The sequence below is a fragment of the Malaclemys terrapin genome, chromosome 1 (genome assembly GCF_027887155.1).
Source record: "Malaclemys terrapin pileata isolate rMalTer1 chromosome 1, rMalTer1.hap1, whole genome shotgun sequence".
Lineage (NCBI taxonomy): Eukaryota > Metazoa > Chordata > Testudines > Emydidae > Malaclemys > Malaclemys terrapin.
Window position 1 is genome coordinate 213,045,341 of NC_071505.1, and position 16,444 is coordinate 213,061,784.

Consider the following 16,444-nt stretch of genomic DNA (forward strand, 5'->3'; position numbering starts at 1 on the left):
AAATTATAGATCATTGCCCCACTATGTTAGTTGCTGTGCATAAGAGGCTGACTCTGCCCCAAAGAGCATACAATAAACCAAAAGTGGGAGTAAGGAAGTAGAATTATCTACATTCTACAGATGGGAAACTGTGCCACAGAGAAATTAAAAGATTTGACCAAGGTCATACAATTAGTCTGACAGAACTCGGGACTAGGGGCAGATCTCCCAAGCCCCAGTCCCGATCAACCAAAACATCATCCTGGCCTTCCATGACCCCTGTTCAGTAAGATACTTAAGCACATGTGTAACTTTAAGCACAAGTAATCCTATTAAAGCTTTCAGTGGGACCATTCACGTGTTTAAAGTTATGTATGTGCTCAAGGATCTTGCTAAAGTGGGTCCCACATTATCAAAGTTTATTTTAACGTATAAGCACAAGAGGGCAGGGTTAAGGTTCTGAGTCAAACCCTAGCTTCTGCGAAGCTAAAATCACACAGAATCATTAAAGAAAGGTGAAAAGAGTCTCTTTTGAAGAATAGCATAACACACACAAAACAGGAATAAGGCATAGGTATGTTTTCAGTAAATATTTTATTTTAAAGGGGCTGATTACTTTGAAGACAATGGACATAAAATGAGACTTCTAGGATATTCCCAATGTTTTCAGTATTTGAATCCTGAGGAAGAAGATATTCCAATCTTTTTATTGAAAAAAATCTACTAGATACTCCAGGAATATTGAGAATGATAATGCTAGAAGAGCTGCCTATAGATGGCATAGAAAAGCAATAAATCTTCTACTCCTTCCAGTACCATCCTAGTCATTTGTACTTGTTTACATGCAACAAACGCTATGGACGACCTGAACCTATAGGGTGAAATTCCAGCCCTACTGAAATCAATGGAAAATCTCCCATTAACTTCAACAGTAGAAGGATTTCACCCTTATCATGATAGTGCCTAAATGTCAACTGAGAGGTACTCTGCAATCCTCTGCCAAAGGTTCCTTGGGAGGGCTGCCTTGTTTCTTCTCCCACAGCAGGAAACTTTGCTGCACCATCGGCAATTACTTCTGCAGACACCAAAGCAGCACACAGACAAGCAGTATACGGATCTGGTCTGCAGGCATATGCATGCAGGGGCTGCACCCTTGCATCCTCAGTTACCCTCAGGATTAAGATATCAGCTTCCATTCCCCCGGCCCCTGCCTGTGGCAAACGGTGTCAGTATTCAGAATAGGCACTTGTGTCCCGCTCTGAAACACCCAATGCTTTGTCCCCTCTCCCTCCCTGCCCCCTGGCCAAACTCACCGTGGTTAGGGCTCTTGCCATGCTGTGTGCCTGCCAAGGGAAAGTGAGAAAGTGGTATATGTAACTTGTATGAATTAAGGCTGTGAGAGTGCACTCAATAGTTCGTCTATTGTTTCTTTAGATTCTGCAGATGTGCCCTGGAGGGTCTCCTCCTGCACACCAGCTGAGCAGCCCAGTCTGATAAGCAATTCCCTCATGAAGAGTAAGAGACATTTTCAGGGAGTTGCTGCAATCATCTGATGCTGCTGGTAATCTCTCTCCATGCTCTGTGCTCGCTAGCAATGAAAAACTGAGAGTGGAGAGCCAGGAGAGGAAACAGGGACAGGAGCAGATGAAACAGCTGCTTGAGGACCAAACAGATATGCTAAGGTCCCTGATTGTGCTGCAGGTGGAACACATCTGTGCTCACCTCCTCCTGCAGTCCATTCAAAACTGCTTTTCTTGCCTTCCTCAAATTCCCCACACACATTCCTCGCACATTCCCGGGCTGTTGCAGTACCCGATGCACTCCATCCCGAGGGATGTGTTTCACAATGACAGCTGGACAGACACCGAGCTGTGAGAGCCTCATTTCAAAAAGTGCTCTTCATTATCTTGTCCCTTGTAGGAAATTGAAATGTTTGCATAGCTGTAGAATAAAAATGTACTTATAAAAAATGAATCTTTATTTGTCTCCTATCCACGGTGGTTGCTACTGAAATTCATAGACAGTGGTAATCAGTGGATTTGCAGAGTAAAATTAATGCACTCACAACAGTCATTACAAGGGTAATATTAAGATGCAAGAAAGCAAGAAAGGAAAGAGCTGCAGGAGTAAAAAGAGAACGCAGGCAGAAGTCCAGCAATCGAGTGGGGGCTATCCAGTTTGCTGCACTGAATGCAGGATGTATGATTACCTGCCTTATGGGCATACATGTGCATTCGATGCAAGGACCTCCTGGCCCTCAGAGACCTTGTACAGGCTTTGGAGGCCAGGCAGCTGAGCTGGAGGAGCTAAAGAAGACAGAGAGGTACATAGATGAGACTTTCTGGGACACAGTAGAATGGTCCCACCCCCGGCCTGACGGCCTCTGTGCTGTTGAGGAGGATGAAAGTCTCAGGGAAGGAGAACATCAAACTGGAGCAGAGGGAAACAATCCCATAGTTGGGACCCTCCTTCCAGAAGATGCCATGGTATCCTCTCTCACTGAGGCTTCAGCTTCTGTGGCAAACAAGAACCCTAAGAGAGAGATGGAAGTAGAAACTGGTGCACTGGCCAACTCAGACTATAATCAACTTCTAGAATCCTCTTTATAGGGATGTTTTTCTTACTGACTGAACCAATTGCAATTCCATGTTTAGTATATTAAAAGGGTTGCTATTATTCATACATTGTATTGCATTAGCTCTTAGAGGCTCCAGTCCTGAATGCACACATAGGAAGACACAGTACCTACACATCAAAAACCTTACAATTTAATATCACACAAGGATGTTTTTATTTTGTTTTCACAGACATGGAGAAGGCCCCATAAAACATGCCTTTCCCCATCTAACAAATAATGATTAGGGTGGTTTCCGTCTTTAAAGAGTCCCAGGTATCAAAGGGCTTAGTTTTTATGCTCAGAAATTAGATAGAAGAGAGTGGAAACTCTGATTATTATTTTCTGTTCTCCATTGGTTAACCTGTTATTGTCAGGAATGTATAGCCACAAATGGATTACATTTTAAAGGCAAGTATCAGGGGGTAGCCGTGTTAGTCTGTATCTACAAAAACAACAAGGAGTCTGGTAGCACCTTAAAGACTAACAGATTTATTTGGGCATAAGCTTTCGTGGGTAAAAACGTCACTTCTTCAGATGCATAGCGTGAAAGTTACAGATGCAGGCATTATATACTGACACAGCCTGCATCTGTAACTTTCACGCTATGCATCTGAAGAAGTGAGATTTTTACCCATGAAAGCTTATGCCCAAATAAATCTGTTAGTCTTTAAGGTGTCACCAGACTCCTTATTATTTTAAAGGCACAGTGGCTTTTTTGATGGACTACTGCAAGGATGAGACTGTAAGCATTACAGAGTCTTGAAGGAGTCCCAGGTTAAGTTCAAATCATATCTAACTGTGTTGAATTCTAATTATCCCTGATACAGTGCTTGGCATTACTTCTTTTAAACTATACAGTCACATGTAATGTTTTATTTCTTCTGGTTGAAATTACTGTTAATTCTGCAGCTATTCATACAGCGCCCCCCAGCCCCTAACCAGGATCAGATCTCCATTGCACTAGACACTTTATCAACACCCAGGAGACAGTCCTTGCCCTGACAATATACAAACTAACAAGTATTTTCATTTTGAATTACTATGACTCTCCTCCACAGCTCCCCCAATACCATAGAATCTTATATTCATGGGTTCTACGCTGTTGGGGGGGGGGTAGTTTTTTCAATTCTGTCTTTACTCCCACTGTCTAATTACTTCTAACTGATCTTCTGAAGAATATGCTTCAGGAGTTAAAAAAATTAACTTCATATCCTTGTAAAATTATATTATGAGATCAAGCCTGAACCCAGTGAAGTCAATGTGGGTTTTGTAATGATTTCAGCAGGAGCAGAATCAAGACTTTCAGACTTAAGGGTGAATAGGAGTAAGTATAACCTAATTTTAAATTGTCCCACAATATACATTTAGAGTGATGATCACAGTTCTCTCTCTTATTACTGGCCTAACAATAAAGTTAAACATTCTCCAGTATTTCTTTTTTAAGAGTGCCTCCAGTAGAGCTGTGGTAGCCTGCTTATAAAATAATATTAGCATTGCAACCATTTGTTCACATGAAAATATAAATATTACAGCTTCCTCTCCTGGAAGCATGGAAAAACGTAAAGTTAGAAAAACATCCAATGCCAATGGACCTGCTTTATCAGAAATAGTGCAGCGAGAAAAATTGTTGCATCGTGTCCTTTTGACTCTGGTTAGTAGTGAACACAGTCAAAGCTTCCGCAATGCTGCTGCAAAGTGATCACCTATTTTCTTAAGAAGATTACTTAAATCTCCTAGGGGCTACTTCTGGCACCTCATGCCAAATGGAACTTTACTTCACAAACTGCATCACTGATCTCAACTGCATAACTTGTGGAGTAAGATCCTTCTCTACATATGGGTGGCAGAACTGGGCCCTTAACAACTTCAAGATACAAAGCCTATATAGCCCTGTAATGGAAGTGGCAGAAAAGGATGTCTGAACTGCCACTATTTGCAATGCCTCTGGAATCTAAGGGTTTTCTCTAGATCTGAGATGTTTTTATAAAGATAGCCTTTGAAGTCTCCAGAGTTAATAAAAGAGTATCAGTAAAATTGACTTGCATTACAGCTCAGAAATCTGCTACTAGTAAGGAAGGACTTGTTTCAACTATCCCAGAGTTCCCAAGATGAAAGTTGGAAGATAAAACTACTACTTTATAACACCCCAAAGTCCCAGAACAAACAAAAAAAAAAAAAATTAGGACAAACAGTACAAGAGCCATTTAGTGTGAACGCAGTCTTCTTCAGGTTACAATAATAGCCTGCAATGCTCTGAGGAAACTATTTGTCAATGGCAGATATCCATTTCTGCAGCAGACAAATACAGAACAATTACTTGGCTCCAGCTGGCTTTAACTAAAATAGCAAATGAACTAGTTGATATAATGTTTAACATATACTATATCGCATTATATATAAGGCTACATTTATGTCATGGAGGTCATGGAAGTCACGGAATCCGTGACTTCCAGAGACCTCCATGACATTTTCTGCTTCAGCCCCAGGGGCTGTGGGACTCTGCAGATGGCAGCCAGTGGGGCCCTAGCAGGGTTCCAGCAACAGGCAACAGTTGGCCCCCTGTAAGGTTCCAGCAACAGGTGACAGACTCCTGAGGGGACCCTCCTCAGGGTTCCAGTGACACACTACAGGCTCGCACAGGGGGAGGGAGACACCTCGGGTGAGTGGCTGGGGATGTTCCGTTTTCTCTTTGGGAAGTATGGTCACTCTGCAGCTCCCAGCTGTCGTGGGTGCAGGCCCCCCTCCCCCACAACTTCCAGCTGCCGCGGGCAGAGGGGGAACCCCTCAGCTCCCAGCCACCATGTTGGGGGTGGGGGGAAACTACGGGGCTGCAGCAGCAAAAGTCACAGACAGATCACAGCTTCCGTGAATTTCTGTTTATTGCCCGTGACATGTCCGTGACTTTTACTAAAAATAATCATGACAAAATCTTACCCTTAATTATATACAATGGCTTATCTGAAGAATTCTGTATTACAGCTCATACACAAGTATGAAGAATTTTCCTAGACTCCATACTTCCAAAACTCTGCCACTTTCTTCTTCATTATCCAGTTTGTACTGATAACAGAAAAATGTAATCCTCTTTATGCCAAACATTGCCCCTACAATTAACCTCAAACCAGCAAAATTATTTAAATATGCCAGCTTAATTTTACCCACTTTAGCTAAGAGAACCATGTTTTTGTTAGTCTTAAAGGTGCCACAGGACTCTCTGTTGCTTTTTACAGATCCAGACTAACACGGCTACCCCTCTGATGTTTTTGTTAATAATTCTGAGGACTTTTCAGCTGTAAGTGAGTGATACAAAAATTGGGTATGAATCCTCAGAGGCTCATTCACTGCATGCTGAAACTCAGGGTGCTATTTTTGAACTGTATATGAAATAGCTGACCAACAACAATTTACAAGAGCCAAAGACAGAACTTAAGCAAATGCACACTTTACGTGTAGGCATTTAAAAATGCCACTAGTCTTTTTAAAAAACCTTTTGATAGCTAAGTTCAGGTATAGGAATTTTGTAAACTCACATAGAAGTATTTTAAATGCAAAAGTAAAGGGAATCGGAGATTAAAAAGCTGATGCAACATTTAGACATTCAGTTTGTAGCCCAAAACAGAAGTATACTGGGAATTTAACTGTATTCAATTAGGAATAATCAAATACTGTTTACAATTCTGTCATCCATATTCAAGAAAAATGAATTTAAACTGAAACAGGTGCAGAAAAGAGCTACTCGGAAGATCAGAGGAATGGAGGGCCTATTTTATGAGAGGATATTGGAAGCCCTTGGACTGTTTAGTCTAGCAAAAAGAAGCCTGGGAAGGGATATGATTGTTCTCCATAAATACAGTAGGGGGGTAAACACTAGGGAGAGTGAAGAGCTGTTTAAGCTAAAGGACAATGTTGACACAAGAACAAAGGGGATATAAGCTGGTCATAAACAAATTCAGACTAGAAAGTAGAAGAAGGTTTCTAACCGTCAGAGGGATGAGGTTCTGGAACAGCCTCTCAAAGGAACTGTAGGGGGCAAACAATTTAGTTAGTTTTGAGAGAGAGCGCTAGACAAATTTGTGAGTACAACTGTATGATGGAGTTACTTGTGATGGTGGTAGGCAGGGCTCAACAACCCTGGGGCTCACTTCTGGTTTATGTCTTATGTTCCTAAAGCTCATGCTTCAGGGTTTCATCTGGCCACCAGCAAGGGTCAGGAAGAGATTCTCCCCACCCCCTCCAATGTATTCTGGGATTTTTTTAATCTCCTTCCTCTGAAGCATGAGGGATGGCCAAGGCTAGAGATGGGACACTGGGCAGGATGGGCCAGGGCTCTGAAGTGGCATCAACCATTCTCTCGCTCAGATGCTTGTCTGGCTGGTTCTTGCTCACATGCTCAGGGTCCAACTGATCGTCACACATAGGGTCAGGCAGGAATTTTCCCCAAGGTCAGATTAGCAGAAACTTGGGTTTTTTCACCTTCCTTGGCAGCATGTGGATGCAGCTCACCTGCCAGGATTACCTGGGCATATCTCACTTCATCATTTCTCTGCTATTGAGGGGGCCTTAAGTACTGGTGCATCTCAATCCCTCCTATTCTCTGCCTGTGGCACATAATAGTCTAGTCTCCTGGGGCGGGGTCTCATTTACTTTGGTCTAATTGCCATTGTTGGGTGTAATGTGAAAATGCTACATGATGCTGGTGGCCTGTGATATTCAGGAGGTCAGACTAGATGATCTAGTAGTCTCTTCTGGCATTAAACTCTATGATCATATGAAACAAAAGATCAGTGAATAGATACTAAGTTACTGGGATGGAACATATCTGCTGTAAATAAAAATCAGAACAGATGAGTTTGGGACCAGCAATGGAATTTATCATTGTCCCTGTCCTGACTAAAGTCCCAAGACAGCGTCAGCATGTTAAGTGCCGTGCTGCAGTGCTTTCTTGATTGGGGCCTAATGTTATCTTTGGGGAGAATGATTCTTCTCTTTTCTAGAGGCAAGTGAATAAAATTTGCTGTTACTCTTGTAAGTGAATAACACTCGAACCTCCCCAGTTGCAAAGGTTGAGTGTACTTTCCAAAAAATGTAAGGAGCTAGCAGTAATGAGCAGGGGGATGAATTTGTGAGGAAATGAACTATGAGAAATGGACAATTACTGGAAAGAACTATGATGATTGATAAGTTACATGTTCCCCAGTTTCTTAAAAAAATAGACCCGTGAAAAGAAATATATGGAGTGTTGAGGCACGGTGAGTGGGAGGTGGGTGGGTGAGGAGATATACCTATCTCATAGAGCTGGAGGGGTCCTCGAAAGGTCATTGAGTCCAGCCCCCTGCCTTCACTAGCAGGACCAAGTACTGATTTTGCTCCAGATCCCTAGGTGGCCCCCTCAAGGACTGAACTCACAACCCTGGGTTTAGCAGGCCAATGCTCAAACCACTGAGCTATCCCTCTCCCCTAGGAATAGGAGGCGTTTCCAGTCACATTAAGTGATAGACAACGATGTACATCAAGGGTGTCAATAGATGGACCATAGGCCAAATTCGGACCACCAGACACTTTTGAACAGACCCTGAAATCTTTTTATTTACTTATTGTTATCATTATTTATTTATTTATTATTTTCTCTGGAGTCTGGACCTTGACTGTACCTTGTCCAAAAATTATGGACCTTGACAAAAATATAATTGACTACTCCTTACCTACAGCCATGACTACGATAGTGACTGGTGCAACTTTGGCAAGAGATACCCACACAGTCATCCTCTGGGGTTATGCCCTTTCCCCAAAGCACAAGAAGAGCTCTAATAAGCTTTGTAGGACAAACACATACTTTAAACCACAAACAAACCATTAGAGCACTTAGCTCCTCTCTTAGCCAAATGAAATGCAACTAAATCAAACTCTGGAATTGTACAATGACTGATTTAAAAAAAAAAAGTAGAAAGAATTTATTATACAACCAAGGCAAGACATAGTGGTTGCACAAAATACAAAGATAAGTCAAACTAAGCTGTGCAAAAAGTTAATAGCAAAAGAATAAAGCCATTCAAATGGCTGGTTTTCACAATGGGGAAATCTCACAAAAGTTCTGTGCCCCGAGCCAGCCAATTGGCTGGCCCACCTCCCACCCACCATGCCTCAACACTCCATTTCTTCACAGCTGCCCTCGTCCTTCATTTTTGGCACTGCCCCTGTCTCAGTGCCTTCTGGGTGGTAAGGAAAGCTGTCTGACCTCCCTCTCCCCCACCAGCCCATCTGGACATTAGAGGAAAGCCAACCCGCTTCTACTGCAGGTAGCCCTGTATTACTTTGAGTAAGTAGAGTCCAATAAGGCTTGGCACAGTAGTTAGGTTCTCTCTGGCAGTAGGAAATGAAGCCCATAGTTTCTATATGAGTCAGCAGTGTGCCCTTGTTGCCAAGAAGGCTAGGGTTACCATACGTCCTCTTTTTCCTGGACATGTCCAGCTTTTCGGCAGTCAAACCCCCGTCCGGGGGGAATTGCCAAAAAGCCGAACATGTCTGGGAAAATGGCGGCTCTGCTCCTCCCCTGACTCTTCGGCTCTGTTTAAGAGCCGGGCTGCCCGAGCGCTACTGGCTTCGGGCAGCCCCCGTGCCTCCGGACCCTGCGCCGCCAGAGCCCGGGAGGGGAAGTGCCCAGCTGGGGGTGCAGGGTCCGGAGGCACAGGGGCTGCCCAAAGCCCGAGCGCTACCGGCTTCACGATTTGCCGGGCAGCCTCCAGACCCTGCGCCCCCGGCTGGGCGCTTCCCCTCCCAGGCTCCAGCTGCGCTGGGGAAGCGCGAGCTGGGGGCGCAGGGTCTGGGGGCTGCCCGGCAAACCATGAAGCCGGTAGCGCTGGGGCAGCCCTTTCCCCGTGGCTGGGAGTGGGAGGGAGGAGGGGGCGGAGTTAGGGCGGGGAAGGGGCAGAGTTGGGGCGGGGCTAGGGGTGGGGAAATGGGCGGGGCCATGGCCCATGGAGGGTCCTCTTTTTTTATTTATTAGATATGGTAACCCTACAAGAAGGCTAATGGCATATTGGGCTGTATTAGTAGGAGCACTGCCAGCAGATCAAGGGAAGTGATTATTCCCCTCTATTTGGCATTGGTGAGGCCACATCTGGAGTATTGTGTCCAGTTTTGGGCCCCTCACTACAGAAAGGATGTGAACAAATTGGAGAGAGTCCAGTGGAGGGCAACGAAAATGATCAGGGAGCTGGGGCACATGACTTACATGGGGAGGCTGAGGGAACTGGGCTTATTTAGTTTGAGGAAGAGAAGAGTGAGGGGGGATTTGATAGCAGCCTTCAACTACCTGAAGGGGGGTTACAAAGAGGATGGAGCTTAGCTGTTCTCAGTGGTGGCAGATGACAGAACAAGGAGCAATGGGTTCACATTGCAGTCAGGGAGGTCTAGGTTGGATATTAGGAAACACTATTTCACTAGGAGGGCGATAAAGCACTGGAATGGGAGGTGGTGGAATCGCCATCCTTAGAGGTTTTTAAGGCCCGGCTTGACAAAGCCCTGGCTGGGATGATTTAGTTGGTGTTGGTCCTGCTTTGAGCAGGGGATTGGACTAGATGACCTCCTGAGGTCTCTTCCAACCCTAATCTTCTATGATTCTATTCCTGAACTTAGAGTAAAGCCTACTGCAACAGGTAAGTCAGTCTTCCTCCCACTTTTTTGTGGAAAGCAGTGGGGCGGGGGGAGGGGAAGAGAAACCAGGATGCCTCCCAACCTCTGTTGAAAAACTGAAATTTTTTGGTAAGTGGGAATCTTTTGAGGCTCTTGCCCCCACCAAAAATAGACGATGGGATGGGCAGCCAATTGGTACCCATTAAAAATCACCAGGAATAGGCCAAGCCCAGGGAAGCAGCTATCAACACTCCACCCTGAGAATACTAATAATAAATAGGATCAGTATGTGAGTGGGGGGTTGGGAGATATGGAGTAATTTGTGGGGCAGTAAGGACGAAAGCTTTGAGTGAGCTCTTGTAGTTTTGAGTTTGTTCAGCTCTAACTTCCAACACGCCTGAAGGTACAACCCTAACCTTCAATAAAGCCCTCAAACCCAAAGAGAAAGTTACTCACCTTGCAGTAACTGAGGTTCTTCAAGATGTGTGTCCCTGTGGGTGCTCCACTCTAGGTGACGGTGCGTCCCGGCGCCTAGAGTGGAGCACCCACAGGGACAGCACTCGAAGAACAACTACAGGTTTGATTTTGTCAATACACCACTGGCAAGCCGAATTCTGCTGGGTTTGCACAGGTCTAATCAAAAAGCAAGGGGCACCACAGGTTCATAGAAATGAACAACAACTCACAAGGAATAAAATATCCAGAAGCAAACAAAACCATCCTTTCATTTAAAAATAATCCATCCAAAATACAGAATTTATTATCTAATCCCTCACGCCATCTATCCGCCAGTCAGGAATCATAACTAACAAATAAGCAGTCCTTCAACTTTGCATTTTTAAGAAACAAAAACATCACTAGATAAATTAGGGTAGACTCTCTGGATAGCCTATAAAATTAATTCACTGTAGAATGGGAATTCACAACTGGCCCCTCAAAAATTAGATAAACTGGGGTATTAACTAAATCTATATAATCAACAAGATTTAAGCAATTGATTACAGCCACATTAATCATAGGGGCACTGTAAACACCAGGACAGATCTTTCGGCTCTTTGAATCAAAAGTATAAGACAGTGTTTCCCAAACTTGGGACACTGCTTGTTTAGGGAAAGCCCCTGGCGGGCCGGGCCGGTTTGTTACCTGCCACATCTGCAGGTCCGGCCGATCGCGGCTCCCACTGGCTGCGGTTCGCTGCTCCCGGCCAATGGGAGCTGCGGGAAGTTGTGCGGGCCCAGGGACATACTGGCTGCCGCTTCCAGCGGCTCCCATTGGCCTGGAGCAGCGAACCCCGGCCAGTGGAAGCCGTGATTGGCTGGACCTGCGGACACGGCAGGTAAACAAAACGGCCCAGCCCACCAGGGGCTTTCCCTAAACAAGCGGCGTCCCAAGTTTGGGAAACACTGGTGTAAGATAATACTCAGTTGAAGAGACCTACTTTAATTTCTATCATTAATCCATCTAGTGGAATGCATGCCAACTGTATTGGACTGTAGCAAAAGTTGCTTTTCACTTTTACCAGAAGAAGAATAGCCAAGAGTGGGGACAGGTCTAAACTACAGACACACAACGGCATTATTGTTATATAGAACTTTTAATCAATAAATCTAAAAGAAATTATGGAAACTGGGGAAGGTTCTAGGTTATATACATCCTCAAAATGCAAGCAATTTTCCCTTCTATTTCAGGAAAGTGAAGTCATACCTTTAAGCAAAAGACTAAGTAACTGGTTGTTGCTCTCTTGAAGACAGAATTTAAGAAAACTAATATACAACATTTTAGACAATCAGAAAACATACACTATCTGCAGAAGATTCTAGATATTATGAATTGTGCAAAAAGGAAGGTGACTGCACAAATGCAGAGTAATACAAAGAGATCTTCTGAACTACTCCATTTAATAAAAAATAAGTGAGAAACTATTACAAGTGAAATACAATATCAAATAGGAATTTTCAACTTAACAATTATATAAACTAAGGAATTCAAAATGAGGCTCAGCATTGCAAAACAGGAGAGATGTACATGCATAGTACAGTCCAAATCAAAGTTATGCAGACACTGAAACACACATTTCTAAAAAGCATTTTACTAAACACAACAGTTTTCCTTTTATGCTGTAACTGGACACAGAAAAATGGACGACACAAAATGATTCAATTTCGTTGCAAAGGGCCACTTACCATTAAATAGGCAACAATAAATTCAAATGAGAATAATAAGTGTATAGTCTCATACCTGTTGTACAATTGTTGTTAATTCTAGGCAGAGCTGTATGACATTATTTCTCGTTACTGAGTAATCTGTCACAGCAGCAAAAGGTGATCTAGAAAAAAGAAAAAGAAAAAATGTTCATAGGGGAGGATGATTTTTCCCTGCTTCAGTGGCACATAATGCACTTTAAACACAGATTGCTTTAATACTAATTCTTAACAGGACTGAGTAATACATCAGAAATATTTAAAAATCCACTGTTAGCATTGTATGTACCAAAACATAATTTTAGAAAATGGCTACTTCAACTCTCTTCTTGGCTTTTCAGGATTTTTTAAATCATTCTGAGAGAAGTTCTAATTATAAAGGCATCCTCTCCTCAAAACCCTGTAGCTTCTTTCTGAAACTGCCTCCACTTCACCATATGAGCCCTAGGTATACAGAGGCGTGTCTTTTGAGGTAGTCTAAGCACACACCTACTGAGAAAAGAAAAGGTATTGTTTCCATCTGTTGTACAGCTGGTGCCCAGGTATGAATACAGTCATTAATGCATTTGGCTAATGCACTGAATGTCTTAGGGTCTGAACTAAAGCCCAGGGAAGTCAATAGAAATACTCTGTGTCAAGCCCTTAGTTCTGCTTCTAAAAAGGGCAAAACAATCACAATCAGAATAGACTTTCGAAGAAGCAGACAAATATCGATAAAAGCTTTATATTTTGTCATCATGTATCTTCTGTATGCCACATACTTTACAGGAAAAGTTCAGAGTTTTACAATTTTTGTTGATATTTTTCCTACTGTAAAGGCAGCCAAAGTTCAGTAACTATGAATTCAGTAATAAAAAGCTCTGTAGACAAGAGTCATCATAACTAGGACATTTTAGATGGTTCTTATAGGGTTCTACAATAATTTCTCCATGTGCTGTAATATTGCAATTTTAAAGGCAGCTATCTTGGAACCTTCCTAAAAACTAGTGGTGTTTCCCAATAGAAAACCAGAATCTCCTCCCCTTTCTAATGGTTTAAAACTCCCATTCTAGCCCTCATAGGTCACAAGATACAATGTGTCAGAATTGAATATGCACCTCAATTTGATGTAAAATTTTGGGGGAGGAAATTCCATATGTTAGATGGAAGAAGGTAACATTCCTCTGGCAATGTGTTATAAAAAGAACAGAAGTATGGCTGATAGAAGCTGTGCAGAGGCTAGGAAAACTAGAGGCAGTCTTGAAAGTGGGGGATTAGTGGACAGACAGGAGTTCAGGGGTGCTTGACAAAAGCAACTTGTCAATGCTACAATCACTATTTACATGCAGCTTTTATATATACACACTACAATAACATGTGTACTGTTTACTAAGTCCACACACACACACACACACACACCCCAAATTACAATAAAAACATGAACTTATTATATGTTTGAAACTGGAATTAATTCTTCAGATATGATAATCTTTTAAAACAAGACTATTGTATCCAAAAGGGTCAGAAATATTTGTATTTATTTTTCATTCACAATTGTCACTGTAAAGATGAGAAAACCCTTCTAAAGCCATGATTTTAAAAGATTATACTAATTTATGAACTCTCACCTTTATTTAGAACGAATGAGTTCAAGCCACAAATGGTATTATTTTACTTTATGTTTGGATTTTATTACAATTTGATCTTCAAATTACACAGCTGGAATCTATTTGATGGTTCAAAGCCTCTAGCATTTTTCCAAACAAAATTCTACGGTAGGCTTTTGGCTCTAATGCTAGCATGATCTTCTCTCATAGTTTTACTATTCGTTAGGTTACACAGTTCATAAAGACAACAATGAAGCCTTGATTAGCATTGTTCTTAATGAAGAACATTGAAAATACCCAAATAAATTGGGTTTAACTCAAATTAAAGAACAAGAAAATGGCACATGGACTGCAAATGTAATTTAACAAAAACAAACGGAACATAAAAACAAAAATGAGAAAACGGACACTGAAAATACAAAGTGAAACTAGTAACAATGGTGAGAATAAGTGGATTTTGGAGCAGGGAGGCAGGAAACTAGTAAGGAATTGTCTCATTCCAGCAGCTAAAATCAATAATAAAATGGTGAGAAAAAGGTGGGTGAGGCTAATCTCATTTTCAAATGTTGAGTTTCAATGAGACTTCCACTCCTAAATCAATTTTGAAAATTTCATCTAGAATGTTTAGTATTGGATCACTGGCCAAATTCCATGATGGACACAATTTGAAGCCTCAATTTGACACACAAAATCCTATTTTCATTTATAAAATGTCCACCTTGACAGTAAGGCATGTAACATTGTTTTACATTATATTAAAATTATCAGTTTGTTTCCAGACAGGACAGACCAAACCTAAATAGCAGCACATAACTGTTACACCTTGTGTATTGATTATCACAACAACCTCCTCCTCCTCACACCTGTGATAATGCCATTTGAATCCACCAAAAATGCAACCGGTAAAAAGGCATTCGACACCCAGTCAGAACACATCCTCCCTACTTCTTTTAAGTCCCCAGCCAACTGTATCAAGTTTCAACTTCTGCCCTCTTCCTTCAAAACCAAACAACTCTACATTCCTCTGACCTACCACTCTCAGGCCTGGTCTACACTACGGGTTTAGGTCGACTTTAGCAGCGTTAAATCGAATTAAGCCTGGATACATCCACACGACGAAGCCCTTTCTTTCGACTTAAAGGGTCCTTTAAACCGGTTTCTTTACACCACCTTCGACGAGGGGATTAGCGATAAAATCGGCCTTTGCGGGTCGGAATTGAGGTAGTGTGGATGGAATTCGACGTTATTGGCCTCCGGGAGCTATCCCACAGTGCTTCATTGTGACCGCTCTGGACAGCACTCTCAACTCAGATGCACTGACCAGGTAGACAGATAGAGCACAGCAGAATGCGTGGAGGCAGTCAATGTCGGACATGAGAAAAGCACAATATGAACGAGAGGAGAGGTGGCGGGCTGAATGGCGGGATGAAAAGAGCAAGTGGCGGGCTGAAGACGATAGGTGGCGTCAGCTTGCAGACAGACGGCAAGAGTCAATGCTCCGTCTGCTGGAGCATCAAACTGATATGCTCGAGCGTATGGTTGAGCTGCAGGAAAGGCAGCAGGAGCAGAGACCGCCACTACAGCCCCTGTTTAACCAACAGCCCTCCTCCCCAAGTTCCATAGCCTCCTCACCCAGACACCCAAGAACACGGTGGGGGGGCCTCCGGCCACCCAGTCACTCCACCCCAGATGATCGCCCAAGCATCAGAAGGCTGGCCTTCAATAAGAGTTAAAGTTTTAAAATGCAGTGTGTCCTTTTCCATCCCTCCTCCCGCACCCATCCCAGGCTACCTTGGCAATTATCCCCCTACTTCTGTGAGGAACTAATAAAGAATGCATGAATGTGAAAAAACAATGACTTTATTGCCTCTGCAAGCGGTGCTCGAAGTGGGGAGGGGAGGGTGGGGTGGGGTGGGGTGGTTGGTTTACAGGGAAGTAGAGTGAACCGGGTCGGGGGGGGGGGTTGGAGGGTTCATCAAGGAGAAACAAACAGAAGTTTCACACAGTAGCCTGGCCAGTCACAAAACTCGTTTTCAAAGCTTCTCTGATGCGCACCGCGCCCTGCTGTGCTCCTCTAACCGCCCTGGTGTCTGGCTGCGCGTAATCAGCGGCCAGGCGAGTTGCCTCAACCTCCCACCCCGCCATAAAGGTCTCCCCCTTACTCTCACAGATATTGTGGAGCGCACAGCAAGCAGCAATAACAATGGGGATATTCTTTTCGCTGAGGTCTGAGCGAGTCAGTCAGCTGCGCCAGCGCGCTTTTAAACGTCCAAATGCACATTCCACCACCATTCGGCACTTGTTCAGCCTATAGTTGAACAGGTCCTGACTACTGTTCAGGCTGCCTGTGTATGGCTTCATGAGCCATGGCATTAAGGGGTAGGCTGGGTCCCCAAGGATCACAATAGGCATTTCAACATCCCCAACGG

At 43.3% G+C, this 16,444-nt stretch overlaps 1 protein-coding gene across 6 annotated transcripts in view; it reads right to left on the reverse strand.

Annotated features, from left to right (window-relative positions):
- Positions 1–16,444, reverse strand: part of CNKSR2 (connector enhancer of kinase suppressor of Ras 2) — a 355,628-nt gene that overhangs the window by 240,825 nt on the left and 98,359 nt on the right. For all 6 annotated transcript variants that reach the window (XM_054006269.1, XM_054006250.1, XM_054006260.1 and 3 more), the window contains one exon: positions 12,467–12,554. In XM_054006269.1, the coding sequence (XP_053862244.1) occupies positions 12,467–12,554 (88 nt within the window). The remainder of the gene's footprint in view (positions 1–12,466; positions 12,555–16,444) is intronic.